The following is a 17131-nucleotide window of genomic DNA, read 5'->3' on the forward strand; positions in this document are numbered from 1 at the left end:
CGTACACTGATAAAGCAATAAAAGAATGAAAATAAATATCTGCAAACAAGGGAATTTTCAAAATATTGATTACAACGGAATGATAGCTGTTCGAACCAAAATAGTGCTTTTTCGAGGGTAAAAATAAAAAATTCTTCGTCCAGCTTTGAAAGGTTCGATTCCTTTCGATGCAGAAAGGAGGAAAGCCAGAGCTTTAGCAATCCTGAATATCGTAATGCTTTCAGGAAAAGCCGCAGTTCAAAATTCAAACGCCAGCGGTCGCTTTAGTTTATCAATACTTTTTATTGGTATATCGTAAGGCTTACACGTTTCGCAAGATATGTGACCCCAGCTGACCCAGTCAAAGCAGCACCCACGCCTAGTACTTGTACCCACCGGCACCACCGCCGCCGCCACCACGTGCTCCCGGCTGGGGACCCTGCGGGAACGTGGCCTCGCCCTCGTAGGTCACGTCCGCGTGGTAGCCCGTCTTCCAGTCGGCGGTGTAGCGGACGATCTGGGTCCGTCCGTCGGGCATCTGGACGCGGTACTCGCCGGTCACCACGTCGCCGTCGCTGGACGCCTTGTGCGCATAGTCGTTGGCGGTCTCCGGATCCTGAACGGCGTACTCGAAGTCATACGGCATACCGGGCACGTGGACATGGTCCTAAGATCAATGAAGATTAAGATATATAAATATTAATGTGTAAGATAACTATACTTCAGAATCGCCATCATTATATTTGTAAAAAAATATTTAAAGTATCATTTACTAATCAATAAATGGAAAAAAACATCATAAATTACTTCGACATTTTTATTAACCGATTCTTATATTATTTAATGAGACAGTAAAAGTGTTTTTAAGTCAAATAACATTATCATTACTTGAATTGCTGTTGAATTCTTCTCATGGCTTTGTAATTTATTTTCGATTATATATTTACAAGCACAATCTATTTAAAAAGCTTGAAACGTAGATAGTTAAGGTTTCTGAAATCATTGTAACTTTATTTGTTTTTTTGACATTCCAAACTGATCTTTGATCTGACACTTGATACTGATAACTATGCGCGAACTTTGATCGTTCCATTGAAATAAAAATTGATCTTTGAAAAATCCATTCCAATGGGGCATTACCAAGCGAGCTTTGATTTTTTTAATGTCTGACGATTTTGGCAGATGATAATTATGATATACTCACATCGGCTGGTTGGCCAGGAATGTTGCGGGGAGTGCCGGGTGGAGATGGTGGCCGAGGTCCGGGCGCTGCTGGTCTGCCAGGTTGGCTGGGCTTCTGCGGATTTACAGACACTTTAGCAAATGGAAAACTATAAAAATGTTTCGAGGAAGCATAAAAAAATGGGGCCAAGCTGCAGTAGCTCAAAACATTAAACATTACTAGAGAATAATGTCTAGTGCCTTACTCGTCGCCTTTGAACATGACTGTCGGACTAAATTACAAGTTATAGTTTATAACTCTAAAGCTTTAGCTAAGGAAACTTGATTGGGCGAACTTCGAGCCATGGAAGTTCACCTGCTATTTTCGCAACGATCTGCCGCTCAGTTAACGGATCTCAAAAGGTTAACTTCCAGTCATTTTCAACTGCCAAAGCCAAAGCCCTTCACCGATTCGAAATGGTGCCATCATTTTCGGCCGACATTCAGCAGCATGACGTGCAGCATTTATTGAGTTGAGCCACAGCACTCTGGGTGATAAATGCGGCGACAAATCTCGGCTGCAGACTGAAGTTGGCCGCCCGCCTGTGCCTGCAACTGCTCCCAGAATGATGGCCGTAATTAGTCCGTTGACTGGGATTCAATTTGAGGCGGTTGGCCAGGCCACATGGCCACATGGCCAGATAGCCCCACAGCCACATGGCCAGATAATTCGGATTGGAGCGGTACTCACGAATGGGGTCTTGGGTTCCGAGTAGTCGTAGCCGTTCTTGGTGGGCGGGAGGTATGCGTTGGAGCCAGGGGCGATTTGGGCGTAGGCATAGGCACTGATGGCAGCGAGGGATAAGCTCTGCAATAAACATTGAACAAAATTAAGTTTGTTAAGAAGGATATACTGCACTTGGATAAAGCTAACTTTAAAATTGACCTTCTAAAATTGGCCTTTCCACCAACGACTACCTATGGAGATCAACAAAGTTATTATTATGAAATATTTTTAATTCTTTAAATTTGAAAATAAAAAAGAATTATATAAAGTAAGGGCTTCTTAATATCCACGGTAATTGTATCACATAATTTGTAAAGTCCAATAGTGCCTTATAATGTTCACCTTGTAAGATTCCTAAATGTATTGTTCCTGAAGAATATATTATTTTGCGTAATGTTGTGATTCCCTAAGGGTGATCCCTAAAATTACTTATACATCAATATATTTCAACGTAAACTCTTGTATTTTTTTTTTTTCGCTGTGCAAAAAGCCGGACACCTTGTGCGACATTATATCAGTGACTTAAAGGTTAAGTTAAGAGGGCGAACTGAAAAGTGAACGGTTGCAAATGGATGTAGAAGCGGCGATAAGATCGCGTTTGACATTCAGCCTCAGAGCAGGTGCATCTCTATCCAAGCCGGAGCCGGAACGGAGCCAAAGCCGAAGCGGCGGCAATTTATTTAGAACGTGCCCGAAAGGCGTTTGCTCATCGCCCGCAAAAGGGCATCAAATGGCGGAGGTTAGTGGCGATCTGCCGCCGATTCCGCTCTTTAAACACGGCTAATTGACACATGCACATGGTGGCTGGTGGCTGGTGGTTGCTGGTGACGGCAGCTCGTCAACGCAGCCACATTGCAGATTGCAGCCATCCATCAGGCAGCTGACAGCCGCCGGTCAACTAGTTGCCATAACCACTTGGCCGGGCCAAGCCGCGGGCTTCTGCCTGTCATCTAATGTCTGGTTTTTCTGCCAACTTTTCAATTTACATGCTGCAACGGATTGCGGAAGCGCTGCTCAGGCACTAAATTACTCACAGAATATATATTATGTGCGGCTTTGCTGGGGCATTGATCATTATTATCATTAGCATCCCAGGTGGGAACTGCTTCACATTGTTTGCTGATTAGGTGTGTGTGCATATTGCTTAATTGCACATACGACGTGTTGGCCGAACGTGTAACTTCAGCCACATGGGAGACTATTTGGTCAAGGAAAGCGGGATTCCGCTTCGCACGAGGCTTTCCCATGGATAAACTCACTGGAATCTATAATCTTGCTGGAGAATCTGTTTTCGCGAAAATACAAATACGTTTTATTATTTGTTCTCGTACCTCTTTTCAGAATTTTTATGTATTAATATTATAGTTAAAGTGATTCCAGTTCACCTTGTCGTTTAACGCCTATTTATTCAATTGTTCCTCCACAATCATTACTCATTTAACCAAATATAACATTTTTATTACTTTATGTATTACTTTTACTTTATGCTGTATAAATTACTACAATTTTCCAATTTCCGTTTCACTTCCAGTTACTACTTATTGCTTATACGTTTATGTTTACGTTTATATAAAAAAACATAATTTTTCTCGCGCTTCGGATATAAAGTTTTTCTCCTGCTTTTCATTATTAAATTTGTATTAACTTTTACCTTGCTAGTCTCTGGTTAAAATACGAAAACGTTCATAAATCTAATTTTTGATTTAACCCCCTCCTATACACTACATTTACCTTATGTTTAATGCTGTATATCAGGCAATTACCGCCGGCGTTTAATCCATTTTGCTCCCCCATCAAATGAGCTTAAACTTAAATTAATTAGCTCCACCAAAGTTTCCGCAATTACCGTGCTGGGTGGTCCTAACCTTCAAGATCGTCAAGTACAAAGCGCGAAACGGAAACAGACACAAAAAACCTGGCCAATAAGCATGTCAACTGCAATTTTCCATGTAAAACAAATGTAATTATCTCTACACAAAACGAAGAGGAGTTTAGTTGACTTCAATAAAATAACGGCAAATAATTTTCGTGTTAATTAAATAAGGCAAAGGAACCGCAAAATAAATTGCGGCAGCTTGACGACAGCCGAAATTTAATGGCCAAGAGGAGACGGAGTTGCCAAAAAGTGCAGTATGCCAAGTTGCAACAAGAGATTCAGGCAAAGTTCGCAGAAGAGTAGTCGAGGCAACAGTTTGGCTGAAACAAATCTGCTGGATATTTAAGATGGCCACATTGGGCTTAACTATATAAAGTAATCGGCCTAATCTCAAAGTATTGGATTTAAAAACCTAAATGGTTTGAAATCCTCGGAGCTTAAATATATCACTTATTTAAGTGGCATGCATTCATTAGATCACAAAGAAAGACCATAATATGGCTAAAAATAAAAGAACACAATGTTTTTCTACATTGGAACATGGTTCATAACAAGGAAATAACCTTTTGTTTTTCGACGACTGAAACATGCCCTTTTACTTTGGCAGAGTCGGGAACAAAAACACAAGAACCTTGGATTTAGTTTTTTAGTTATTTAAATTATAAGCTCTGCAACATAATTTCTGGTGGCGGTTAAAGTGCCTTCGCTTACCCTTCATAGTATGTAGTAGTTTCTATAGCAACCGCATCTTTTATATGGTTCAAATTCTGTTCTCATTGTTGGGAAATGTTAATTATATCGAAGGTTTTCCTTGGGTTGCCACGGCCTGCGGGCTTCCCATTCGCCATGGTTGGTGCCCAGCAGCACCTTGACTCGGTGGAGCAACAGGCATTGATCTTGCCCCAGTGGTGCTACCAAAACAGCAGTCTATGACCAAGATTGCTTTAGCCAAGTGCCCGCACTTTGGTGCTCATCGCACGCAGGCTTCCCCACTCCAAAAGGCACGAGCCGGCTCGCATTGAAGCATCATTAATCGTGCGCAATCCAATAAATTAACAATTGTGTGCTTTGTCCGGCTTACTGTTAAACAGCTATTATGCTACATGGCTGCTGCCGTTGGCCGGGCTGAGTTGTTAATTACACGAACGAGCTCTTTGCGAATAATTGAATTTGTTTTATTAAATCAACAAGTTTTGCCCGAGCACTTCCATAATTAATCACTGGGTATAGAAGTATGTGCGGAAGTCCGTCAAAAGTAATAATATGTTCAACTATGTTGGAGTATGAGCGTGTTCTTCAGTTCTAGACAGAATGTTGGGTCCGCCCACTGGTCACTCAAGTTGAGGGCCACCCAGAACATAAACAAATATTGTTCACATTAACTGCAGGTTAGCGGCATGTACAACAGATTCGCCGAGTAAATTAAAACTTGAGGAAGATGTAGATGTGTTTTCCTATAGAGCTTATAGGTCATCCCGCCTCTGGCTGATTTTTGCATACCATAAATAAGTAATGGCTGTGCAAATCTTCACATTTGTCGGACTCCCCGCTCACATTAGATCACGACCCAGTTACGGAGTCGGATGCCGAATTACAGCGATCCGCTCAGATGTATTTATTTATGACAATTGCCTTTTTAATGCGGCTTAAATGGCAAACTCGACTGTCTGGAGCTAAGTTGATTTATGGGCGGTTAGCATTTAATATGTTTAAGCCGATCGCATCGGATCGCCGCATCAGATTGCCAGGCTAAGAAGTTTATGGCGGGCAATAAAAATGTTTACGCCGAGATGTCTTCACAAATATCTGGACGGACGGAGATGCTGCCGTTGCATTTATTTTAATTAACTTAATTGGCCCCTGTCTGGGAAGAGTTTAAGCGCTTATAAGCGTTTGATATCTCAGTTGTTCGAATCGGACCATGGCATTTTGTTTGCTTAGTTTCTGGGCCTGTGATTAAGACGTCATCATCGGGAATGGAAGCCATGGATCTTACAACAGTTGCGTCATTTTGGAGCGGCGGCACCTTAGACACCAGCAGCATTCTGCAACGCCCACACTTGGTCGATGAGGTTCGGCCGGGCTTCCTACTTATGGATGCCATGTTGTCTTAATTTATGGAATTTTGCACATTTTTCCCGTAGCTCGCCGCAGCTGCTTCCCAGCAATTACCAGAGTAACAACCGAAAAAAGTCCCCTACATAGATGTTAGATTAACATGCACTTGCGACACACGACACGACTCCGCGTCGCGACTCGTTCAGTAGAACAACAAACATTTGGTTGACCTTTTCATCGCCATCTCCATCTGCATCGCTCCGGTGCTCTGTTGCATGTTGCATGTTGCTGTGCGGGTCTTAGCCTCTTTTTGCGCTGCTCTCCCCCAGTTTGGGGCATTGAAATGCAAATTTGGCGAAATAAAAGTTAATGGGCCAAGTGAATGGCAGGCAGCGGGAGAAGAGAGCTTGCAATGGGAACTGACTTTTATTGCAGTTCGCCGCTTGAGTCTTTTGTTGCAACTTGCCAGTCGATTTCAATAAGATCTTTCCCTCTCCTTGTGCAATTGGCCCAATGTTCCCAGCTGTTTGCCAAAGAGTCACGTGCCCGGCGGCCACAAGGACAATGCCAAAGATCAGAGGTCAGCCAGTTTGTCTCACGACTTGCGCTCCTTGGGGATTCGTCTTTGATCAGTCAATTTCTTTGGTCCCAGGTCCCCTACCCATTGGCAGATCGTAACTTAGTAGATCCCCCTCATACACACACATTAACCCTACTTAACCCGAGTTCAATAACACACCCACATCAACACGGCCAAGCCGCCAGCTGGAGCATAAAGATATTAACCTTTCAAACAGCCTAAAACGGGCGAGAAAAAAATCGTATAAATTATATGTTACGATCGAATACTTCAAGTAGTTGTTTATGGCCAAGTATGAATTTGCAAGCTGTAGAGCTACATCCACAATTACTTAAAATGTTATAAAAACTATGTGGGAGCTTTTTAGAGGAGATCGTCTCATAAAAACTGATTAACAGCTAAAGGGGCATTATTTGAGATATATTTATAAAGACCTTCTTGAATGTAAAATATAAAAACAAATTCATATAATTAAACCTAGCATATTTTGTAACATATTTGTTTAATTTATATCTGTCTTCATGTTTTTGTTATTTTTGCTAGGAGTTAAGTTAAGTTAAGTTAAGTTTTTTCTTTAATGAACTCTCTTCTTAATAGAAGTGGGAATTTCATTTTCGACAATTGGTCTGAAACAGCCGCAACAACCGAAATGGTTTCTGGTTCAGAAGAGTGTGCAGAGTTATTTTATATTTGAGTGGAAATTACTTCTCAGCCATTTAAATGTTAAAATTTCGGCTAAAACCCCAGTGAACCAATTTTCCAATTGCCAGCTGTTGTGGACCCGCAAAAACGCCGACCGAATAACACTTGCAGCCAGGGAGTGCAATTAAAAATTCCTCGCCGAAGGGAGCCGGAGAGAATCGCCTCTTAACCACATTGCGCATACGCCGCGTTGGACTCTTTGGCTTTGGTTGGGCAATTAGCGGATTTGGAGGCGGAGGCGGAGGCTGGGCTTTTGTAATCAGCTGAAATTTCGATTTAATTAGATTACCACACATACACACAAAGGCGCAGATGGTTGGCTGGTTACCATTTCCCTGCAAGCCCTCCCTTGAATGTATCTGGCTATCGGGCTGCTGCACTTGCCGCTTGCTCAAGCGTCATTAATTTTTTGCTATTTGGGTTTTCTTCGGCTGTATTTTTCCCCCGGCACTCAAGCCATTGCCAAAGACAATAAAAACCGCACAAAGATGCAGCAAATATCGGTGAAGCCGCAGAATTGCATACATCCAAGGCAGAAGAATGGGTCTGAGCCCCCGTCCACGACCCCCGGGCTCAATTACCAAGGCACAGATCGGCTTTGAGGCAATGCCAAGCGGCATCAAGCGAAATCTCGCAAATCTGCCAAATTATTTCAATTAAAATTGAATTTGTAATGCAAGAGGGGAGTTGAACTTAAATAACGAAGGGGGGATACGCTTTTCATAGGTAATATAAGAAAATATTTATGATATCTGAGTAACTTCTTTGTTTTTGTGCAGAAATATCTTTCGATCAGATGTGTAGTACCCTCTTGGTTGGATGTTGCCCACCTATAAATCATTCAAAATGATATAACGACTTATTTTCAGGTTTCACCAGGGCAGTGAGAAAAGGTAAGTATCCTGCCGATCTACCCTTTGCCTATCCATCAGTCATTGGGCAATTGCTTACACTCCAGTCGTCAGCAGCCGAGCGAAGCGACGCAAAGAGCCAATGAAAGGGTTTTGGCCAGACATGCGAGATATTGGCCATAATCAGGCGGCTCTAATCAGAGCCGGAGGCAGCATTGACCCGCCTCGTTCGCAATTCCCGATTCGCCGTGGCCAAATTACAACAATTCAGCATTTGCGGAATGCAGCTCCGACTTTCGGCCTGCCAGCTCATCAGCAACGTACTCAAATATCAAACTGTGAATATTTTAGGCTTGTCATTTGAAATTCAAAAGCGTGCCTGAATGGCAGTCGATGGCTCCTATCGCCGCCAATCGTTTTTCGGATTCTTAGTTGCCACTCTGCAGTTTTCGCGTGCGAAAATGAGCAGCTGGGATCATGGGCATTAATATGCAGCAGCAGTTGGAGTCCCTGGGTGACGGTGTGGGTGTATGTAGAGGGTCTTCCGGCCGGCGGGGACTGCTGAAATTAACATGTAAAACATGCTCGCCATGATGTTCTCAAAAGCCCGTGCACTTGACTGGCCAGCGGCCATTTGTCTATCGAGTGTCTGCTTTTGGTGGGCGGGAGCTGGCTCCCGGTTTTTATTTTATTTCCCTTCCGGATCCTCGTCTGCTGTTTTTGGCCTGGGCCAGGCCAAAACAAAATGGCAAAAAAGGCTTTGGGGAACGGAATCGCTGGTGAAAAGTCAAAAAGTTACAAGCGGCAAATTACACGCGTCTGGCTGGAGTTCTACTCTCTGCTCTCAAACTCTATTTCTTTCTACCGTCTGCTCTACCTTTTGGCAGTTATCTGCTTGGCAGACCAGACGCCCAGGGCTGGGGAAGTACACTGGGAGAAAGCAGCCACAAATGGATATGAATAGCGAGTCGCCACCCAAAACAATCACTTCTATTTTAGCATTGCTCATTTACCTGCACTGCATACTTTTAATATCAGCTTTGAAGTCTTATGCTCCTCAGATACAGTCAAGTACTATTTTGCCCACTGTACTTTTTCCCCTGTGCCCTCGTAACGCGGCACAAGGGACTTTGGATGGATTCCAGACACTGTGGTCTTGTGTCTGGGCCTGCAATGCATCCGAGTGTCGCACCAACAGTTTAACACGCCCCAGTTACAACAAACAGACCAGGAAACCCTGGTTTTCGTTTTGTTGCCTGCTTAAGGGCGTCGTCCCAAAACGCGCTTCAAAATGCTTTAACAAAGGCGGACAAGTGAAAGTATTTTGGACTTTGTAGGTGTGCTGTTGATTGCGGGTTAGATTTGTTATTACTCTTGGAAATGTATTCACATACACAGTTGTGCGATATTCGCAGAGTTCTAAAAGATTTAGCGCGAGCATTGAAACGTTTAACCGAAAAACTTCAAGCTAGAAAAAAGGTTTGCAATTTCGTTCAGATGGGGACTCACTCAAACGATGCCTAACTGGGAAAGGGAAAAATATTACCAATATGTGTACCCCGCCCGCCAACCTTTTAGCCCCCCTTGTCAAGTGTTTAGTTGGGAACAATCATAGAATATTGCCTGGATTTGGGGCGTATTTTACGTGGCACTCGGCACGCACAGATGTTGCCAAATATCGAATTCGCATCCCCTCAGAGGAGTACATATATTAACCGGAGCGGAGTGGAGCACCTAAGTGTCTTTGATTATTTGCAATTTGTTCGATTCGACGGGGTTTCTCTGCCCCTCAGAGACTTGACTTTGTGTGTGGACTTGGATTGGGCTTGGGATTATGGTGATGATGATGAGAGTCTCTGTGGCAGCCGTGTGCCAAGTTATGCAATCGTTTTCGTTGCCATTGACGGCAAGTGTTTCAAAAAAGGAAAACCAAATTGTTTGCCTGGCACTCGAAACTACCAGTTGATGGGTGGTTCCCTTCAGTTTCCCTGGCAAATCCCATTTAAAGTTCCCCGAAAGCCGCATCAGAAAAACGACATTGTTGCCGAAAAAGGACACTGAGTGACCAGGATCCGTTTTCCGTGCCAACGATAAACAAATTTGACATATAACGAGCTTAACTTCTGGCCTCCGCACATAGTTTTGCGTTAGCCAGAGACTCGCCTGCCAAATCTCATATGATTTGTTTGGCCAACTGATTTATGTAGGCTTAGCTTTCCCCTTAAAAATAGATGGCCTTGTCTTATTTATGTTGAATACTTACCAGCAAGACGAACGACTTGAAGGACATCATATTGTAAGTTGGGTTTCGATTTTATGTTCAGGCGATGGCAAAAAATATTGTATCCACAACGCCGCTGGCTGAAGTTGAAATCGAATTAAATGTATTAGAGTTGGGAATTAAGAACAGAGCTCGGCTTTATATTTATTTATGTATGAATGCAGTTTAACAATCTGACCAAGTGTTGGCTGGGTTCTACATTATTGCACATTGTTTAATTGGCAGTCCTTGGGCACTGGTTTTATTTAAAACTTTGACTCTTACTTTCACTGGGCGGGAATGGCTTTTGTTCGAGGGAGGATTTCTCGAGTGTGGACCTCTGCAGAGGAGTGTTTAGGATCGGTCTGTTCGATTCTCCCAGACAACCGCACGAAGTACACGAACGTTTTGAATTAGGTTAGACAATGGAGATGCGCTTGCTTTTTATAATAAACGCTCGAGACGCTGGCAGCGACGCTGGCTGCGCCGGCGACGGAGGCAGCGGCGTTCGCGTTGCCAACTGCACCTAAAAGTAACGAAAAAGCGGTTTGAACAATTGAGGCAAGTCTAGCGCCTAACTTCTAGATCATCTGCCTCTCGAGCTTCGGGCTCTCAGAATGGCCCGAAGAGAACGGCGCTCGCTCTCCGTTTGGGCCAAGTCTGAGGTGGTGAAAAACGCTGCAGATCATCGCCGAGGCACGATCGTTACGATGGTGGGCAACCAGATGATAAATGAATGGGTTAGCCGATGATGAAGCCTGCTCGCTGGGCGGATGTATAACAGCGAGTTGGAGAGCCTGCAACGCCCCGAATGACTTCATTAAATACCTGGCCATTAAGTACTCGGCCAAATTTGATATTTAGCTTTTATGAAGTCTGGGCCCTCGGGCGCTGCAGTTGAAATCGAGACGGGAGGAAAATGTCACTGGGAATGTCAGATGATAGGTTTCGTTTTGCGCAGATACAGTCGCCCTTTCTGTGTGTTTCCAAGACCTGGGTTTTGTGTTGCTGTTCGCCTTTCGGGAAAGCAGCAGAACATAGAATAAGTTTGGTGAGAAGTACGTGACGCGGCTGCCTGGGGAAAATTGCACAAGCTGCACAAACGTGTTCATGTGGCGTCCCAATTTCCCGCAGCACCTCTGCCAAAATGCAATCTATGACGTGAGGCTCATGCCAAGGAGTCGCAGTCCAAAACTTATCCGTTGGCCATTGCACAAGGCTCGCAGACGTGACAAGGGCTTTGGACCCGGGCCCACTTCCTCCTTCCTTCCTTCCGTCAGGCATCAAATCCCATAACCAATTAACCTTGAATGTATCACACTGCTCCGTGAGGGGCGAGATTAAATAACAATTAAAGCAATCTATTTTCGATGTCTGATTTCAGAGTTTCTTCGCATTGTAGTGACCACTTGCGAGGTGATGATGTGTGCGTGCGTGCGGTATTAAAATTAGATATTGAAATTTTTGTGGGAAGCCACCGACCGAAAATAGCTACACTTTCAAAGAGCTCGTCTCACAGCCAGTGATGGCAAATCTTGGTTCCTGGGACCGTAAGATGTTTTAATTATTTTGGAAATATTTTCAATGCATTTAATGGAAAGTCAAAGTATATAAAACAAGGGTTACAAGTATTTGTTGTCGCATTGCCAGATAGGGCATGATTAATTAGTACTATTAAATAAAATAGTTTATATTTGTTCCAAAAATTTTAGATCTGTACAAAACAGTGCATTATTATTTTTAAATTTATATTATTTTATAATGATTTCTGTCAGAAGCTTGCAATGCTGCGAAGGAGACGTTTCTGACCCCATATATATATTCTTGATCAGCATCACAAGACAAGTCGATCTAGCCATGTCCCTCCGTCCCTTTCTAGCAAACTAGTCTCTCAATTGAAAGCTTTCGGAATGAAACCTTTCCAAATGTTGTATGTTTATTGCTTGTAGTATAACTATATAACTATATTTTATAGCTGCCATAGGAATACTCATAAACATATTTTAAAAAAAAATGTAAAACATATAACTTCGGTGTCTTTTGACATATTACCTTCTATTCTTTTAATATTTCAGAATTTCGACAAAAATTGAATAAAAATCGGACTACTTTATCATACAGCAGATTCGTGCCAAAGAGCTAGTGAGATGGCTCTGAGGGCGCCGAGCTGAAGGCTACCGAACGGGTCGCAGGTTGCGGATAGCGAGCGCCCTGGTTCTCCAGGGTAGCTACGAATAAGCGTGGAAGTTGGACACGGCCCGGCCACCGCCAAGCCCCCAACACGAAGCGCAAATAAGTAGCCCCGGACAGTCAGCGGGTATCTGCGCCGTAGCAGTACCGACGTCGCGCTTGTGCTGCCGCCTCCGACAAATAGCTCACACACACCCCCTTCCCACACTCTTTGAACCTACCTCTTTCCCACCCACACAACTCATCTCACCCCGGGCTGGACTAAGGTGTCACTCGTACCGTGCCGAGAGTCAATCTGGCTGGGAGCCCGAGTCATCAAATAACTCAGTCTCAAACGGTGAGCTCAGGCAAGTGGCGACCGCCTGTTCTAAGTCAGCCTTACCCGGGTACAGCGGATCTCTGCCCGGGTGGACCTGTCCTTTCTCCGCAGCTCGTGGGATTTAACATGGAGAACTTAACAATTAACAAACAAAAAGACTGCACAAGACGAGAGCCCGACACTCTTATAAAGTCGGAAGTCGTAACCAACGACGAAAGTAAGAGCAAGATCACGGCTCTGACTACCCCAGTCCACGCGACGTCGACCCCTGCCAAGGCCAGCGAACAACGCAGCCGGCTAAGCCCAACTCGCCATAATGACAAGCCCAAGCCTCCCACCAGCGTAGGTGTGGCTAACCAGCCACTCCAACCTGAGGGGAGCGCCAAAGCCGGTCTCATGGTGAGTACCAGGGCAAAGGAGTTTAAGAGGGTACCACCTAACCAGGCAGGACCTCTTGAAAGAAAGAAGGCTACTAGGATCCTCAAACGGCTGGCCACCAATCCGATACGTGAGGATCAGACCTCGAAATTGGATTACCAGAAAATCCAAGAGGACATAGCCTGGGCGAAGGCAGTTATCCCAGATTTCGACATCGCTATGACTACCAGCAACAAGCGAGAGAGGTCGATGGAGTCAGCTCAACCAGCGAGCAAGAAGGCCAAAGTAACCAACCGCGGCACATGGTCGAGATCCTTTGCGGAGGTGGTAAAGGATCGGAAGATCATTGGAGTCATCGACCAGAGCGATGAAGGCGGAAGGATCCCAAGAAACCATTGGGGTCTGGTTAGACGGGCCCTTGCGACAGTGGCCTTGAAAGTGCTGGACGAGAACCCAGGACCGCCACCCGATTGCACAGATGCAGGGTGGTACCAGGGCAACGTAAAGTTGATCGCCTGCGAAGACGAGAGATCGGCAGCACTCTATAAGGCTGCAATTGACAAAGTCGGCGAGGTCTACCCCGGGGCCAAGCTGGCAGTTTGTGAGGCTGCGGACATCCCGTCTCGACCGAGAGCGAGGGTGTGGCTGCCGTCGGAACCATCGGAACCAGAGGCTATACTCAGCCTGCTGACCAGGTTCAACCCAAAACTGCCAACAGACGGTTGGAAGGTGGTCAAGGTGGAGAAAACCGAGCGAGTCACCATGAGCGTGGTTATCCTCCTAAACCAGGCCTGCTTGGAACCCCTCGCAGCCCAGCAGCACAGAGTAAACTACGGGTTCGACAAGGTGCAGCTTCGTATTTACGACACCGATAAAACAGCGGCAGACAACCTGGCTGCCTGTGCGTCGTACGAACCCCCGAGCGACGACGAACCAGATCACGAGGAGGCCACCCTCACCGGCTACGTGTCAACCGACTCGGAGCTGACGGAGAGCCTGAAACAGCTGTGCACCCAGGACACAACCCGACCAGGGCGCTCTGTCCTCCAGGACATAGCGGAGGAAGCGGAGGGTACCCAGCCCGACCCCAGTCCCAAAGATGGTGCAGTTTCTGCAAATTAATCTGCACCACAGCAAGGCAGCATCCGCTGCCCTCCTCACCCGCCTGGCAACAGGCAACATAGACGTAGTCCTCATTCAAGAGCCATGGATTGTTGGTAACAACATCTGTGGCCTATCAACCCCCCTATACAAGCTATTTTACACCAAGGACAAGGGTAAAACCAGAACCTGCATTCTTACAAAAACACACTTTAACACATTTCTTATTCCACAGTTTAGCGAAGGCGACCTTACCACGGTCAGACTGGAGCTAAACGAACACACCCATCACACCATAGCATCATTCTATCTGGCTCACGACCACGAAGGGCCACTACCAAACACCACTACACAAGAACTCATACGCACTCACTCATCTAAGGAACTCATCCTGGGTGGGGACGCTAACTCACACCACACACAATGGGGAAGTACAAACACCAACGAAAGGGGTGAGTTACTCTACGACTATCTCCTTCAATCAAATCTATTCATCTGCAACAAAGGTAATGACCCAACTTTCATCACTAGAAATAGGAGGGAAGTACTAGACATTACTCTAATATCTGATCCCTTACTTAACCAGCTAGACGCGTGGAAGGTGGGGATCGAACACTCATTCTCGGACCACCGATACATAGAATTTACAATAAGTCTTGAACATCCTCCCGCCGAGAACATAACTAATCTAAGATTAACCAACTGGGGATACTATAAAAATCTCCTCAACAGGAACCTACCCGCTCCTCCGACACACATACGCAACCGTCAAGAATTAGATAGCCTAGTTAACACTTTTACTGATATCTGCGGTGAGGCCTTAAAAAGGGCTTGCCCAAGTAGAACAGTCAAAACAAAGCACAAACCCCCATGGTGGAACCCAACCCTAGCGAACCTTAAAAGAGAGTGTAGAACTTACTTTAATAAAGCTAAATACAACAATAGCGAATCCTCCTGGAATCTATATCATTCAAAACTAAGCCTATACAAAAAGGAAATAAGAATATCAAAACGAAGAGCCTGGGCTAACTTCTGCAGTAGCATAGAATCTACTGCGGAGGCATCCAGACTCAGAAGAATTCTAGCTAAAGCTCCAGCTACCATTGGCTATCTTAAAACCAATGCTGATGGCTGGACGGAAAACAGTCAGGAAACCCTTGAACTACTGTTAGACACACACTTCCCTAACAATACCCAGGTAGTGGAGGACCTCCACATAGAGGTGAATCTAGACGACCAGAGTATTGCCAACATTTCAAACCCTGACCGCATTCAGTGGGCAGTTAACTCTTTTAAGCCCTTCAAATCACCTGGCCCAGATGGGTTCTTCCCGGCCCAGCTACAACGGACATTAGATATGTCCCTTCCCTGGCTGACAGCCATCTTCCACGGCTGCCTTGCTCTAAACCATATTCCAACAAGGTGGCTGGACGTCAAGGTAATCTTTATACCGAAAGCCGGCAAGCCCTCCCACACTAACCCAAAGGACTTCCGCCCGATCAGTCTCTCTTCCTTCTTGTTGAAGACCCTGGAAAGGCTAATTGACACCCATATCAGACTAACCATCGACCATAGCCTACTCTCTGACGCACAGCATGCGTACCGTAAGGGTAGATCAACCGATACCGCCCTCCACTCTCTAGTGTACAGTATAGAACGAGGCTTCCACAATAAGGAATACTCTCTTGCAGCGTTTCTAGACATAGAAGGCGCCTTCAACAACGTCACCCCAACGGCGATCACTGGTGCTCTGACTGAACTGGGCATTGAGCGGCCCATAGTGGGACTCATACACACCATGCTAACCAGCAGGGTAGTGCACTCCACTATGGGATCGGCCCTCTCGACCAGGAATGTCAGTAGAGGAACCCCACAAGGGGGCGTACTCTCACCTCTTCTATGGGTTTTGGTGGTCAACAAACTGCTATCACTTCTAGAAGAGGCGGGCACAAAAGTGGTAGCCTACGCGGATGACGTGGTTATCCTACTGCAGGGCAAGTTCCCGCAAACCCTTTGTAATCTAATGGAGACAGCCCTATCCACCCTTTCCAGGTGGACGGCTGGCTGTGGACTGGGAGTTAACCCGGAAAAGACCGAACTAGTTCTCTTTACAAGGAAGTACAAGGTACCAATTCTAGTTCCCCCAAAACTACACCAAACGCGCCTAACCCTTAGCAACCAAGCAAAGTACCTAGGTGTCATTCTTGACAAAAAGCTCCTCTGGACTGATAACATCCTAGATCGCACACGCAAAGCGGCCATAGCCCTCTTCGCTTGTAAAAAAGCCATAGGGAGGAAGTGGGGTTTCTCCCCCATGATAGTTCACTGGCTATATACTGCAATAGTCAGGCCCATTCTCCTCTACGGAAACATCGTTTGGTGGCCTTCTCTAGATAAGAACTGCAACCTCCGGATCCTTCACAAGATCCAAAGGAGCGCAGAGCTCTGCATCAGTGGGGCGCTGCGCACTACCGCCACCGAGGCACTAAACACAATTCTCGATCTCCAACCCCTGGACCTACTTGCCAAAAGCTGGGCATCTGCAACAGCGCTGAGACTCCGTGAAGCAGCGGCTTGGACAACGGGCTCCACGGGTCACTCCATTATCCTATCAAAACATTCACCCCTACCACGTTATACAGACTACGTCCCACCCATAGTCAACTTCGAAAGAAGATACAAAATTCATATACCCACCCGTTCAGACTGGGACAACCTCCCACATCAATTCGTAAACGCCGTCAACATATACACTGACGGCTCCAAGTTTAACTCCCAAACAGGTGGGGGAGTCTTCTCCCCCGAACTAGACATAAAAGTCTCATTCCGCCTACCAGACCACTGTAGTGTTTTCCAAGCGGAAGTGATGGCAATTCAGGAAGCCACTAC

At 45.5% G+C, this 17131-nt stretch overlaps 1 protein-coding gene across 1 annotated transcript; it reads right to left on the minus strand.

Moving 5' to 3' along the window:
* Positions 1-262: 262 nt before the first annotated feature.
* Positions 263-10689, minus strand: Cpr50Cb (Cuticular protein 50Cb). Its single transcript, XM_017087574.4, has 5 exons — positions 10540-10689; positions 10258-10355; positions 1892-2008; positions 1184-1276; positions 263-646 (listed from the first exon to the last, which is right to left on the minus strand). Exons 2-5 carry the CDS (start codon positions 10285-10287, stop codon positions 359-361), a joined length of 528 nt encoding a protein of 175 aa, XP_016943063.1. The 5' UTR covers positions 10288-10355; positions 10540-10689; the 3' UTR covers positions 263-358.
* Positions 10690-17131: the final 6442 nt, after the last annotated feature.

Source organism: Drosophila suzukii, chromosome 2R (genome assembly GCF_043229965.1).
Source record: "Drosophila suzukii chromosome 2R, CBGP_Dsuzu_IsoJpt1.0, whole genome shotgun sequence".
NCBI classification, from domain to species: domain Eukaryota; kingdom Metazoa; phylum Arthropoda; class Insecta; order Diptera; family Drosophilidae; genus Drosophila; species Drosophila suzukii.

Excerpts from the sequence above, each read along its gene's own strand:
- Cpr50Cb (XM_017087574.4), bottom strand. The coding sequence starts at position 10,287 with ATGATGTCCTTCAAGTCGTTCGTCTTGCTG. Across the intron at positions 2,009-10,257 it reads TCAAGTCGTTCGTCTTGCTG|AGCTTATCCCTCGCTGCCAT; the intron begins GTAAGTATTCAA and ends TGTTTATTGCAG. Across the intron at positions 1,277-1,891 it reads CGGAACCCAAGACCCCATTC|AAGCCCAGCCAACCTGGCAG; the intron begins GTGAGTACCGCT and ends GTAAATCCGCAG.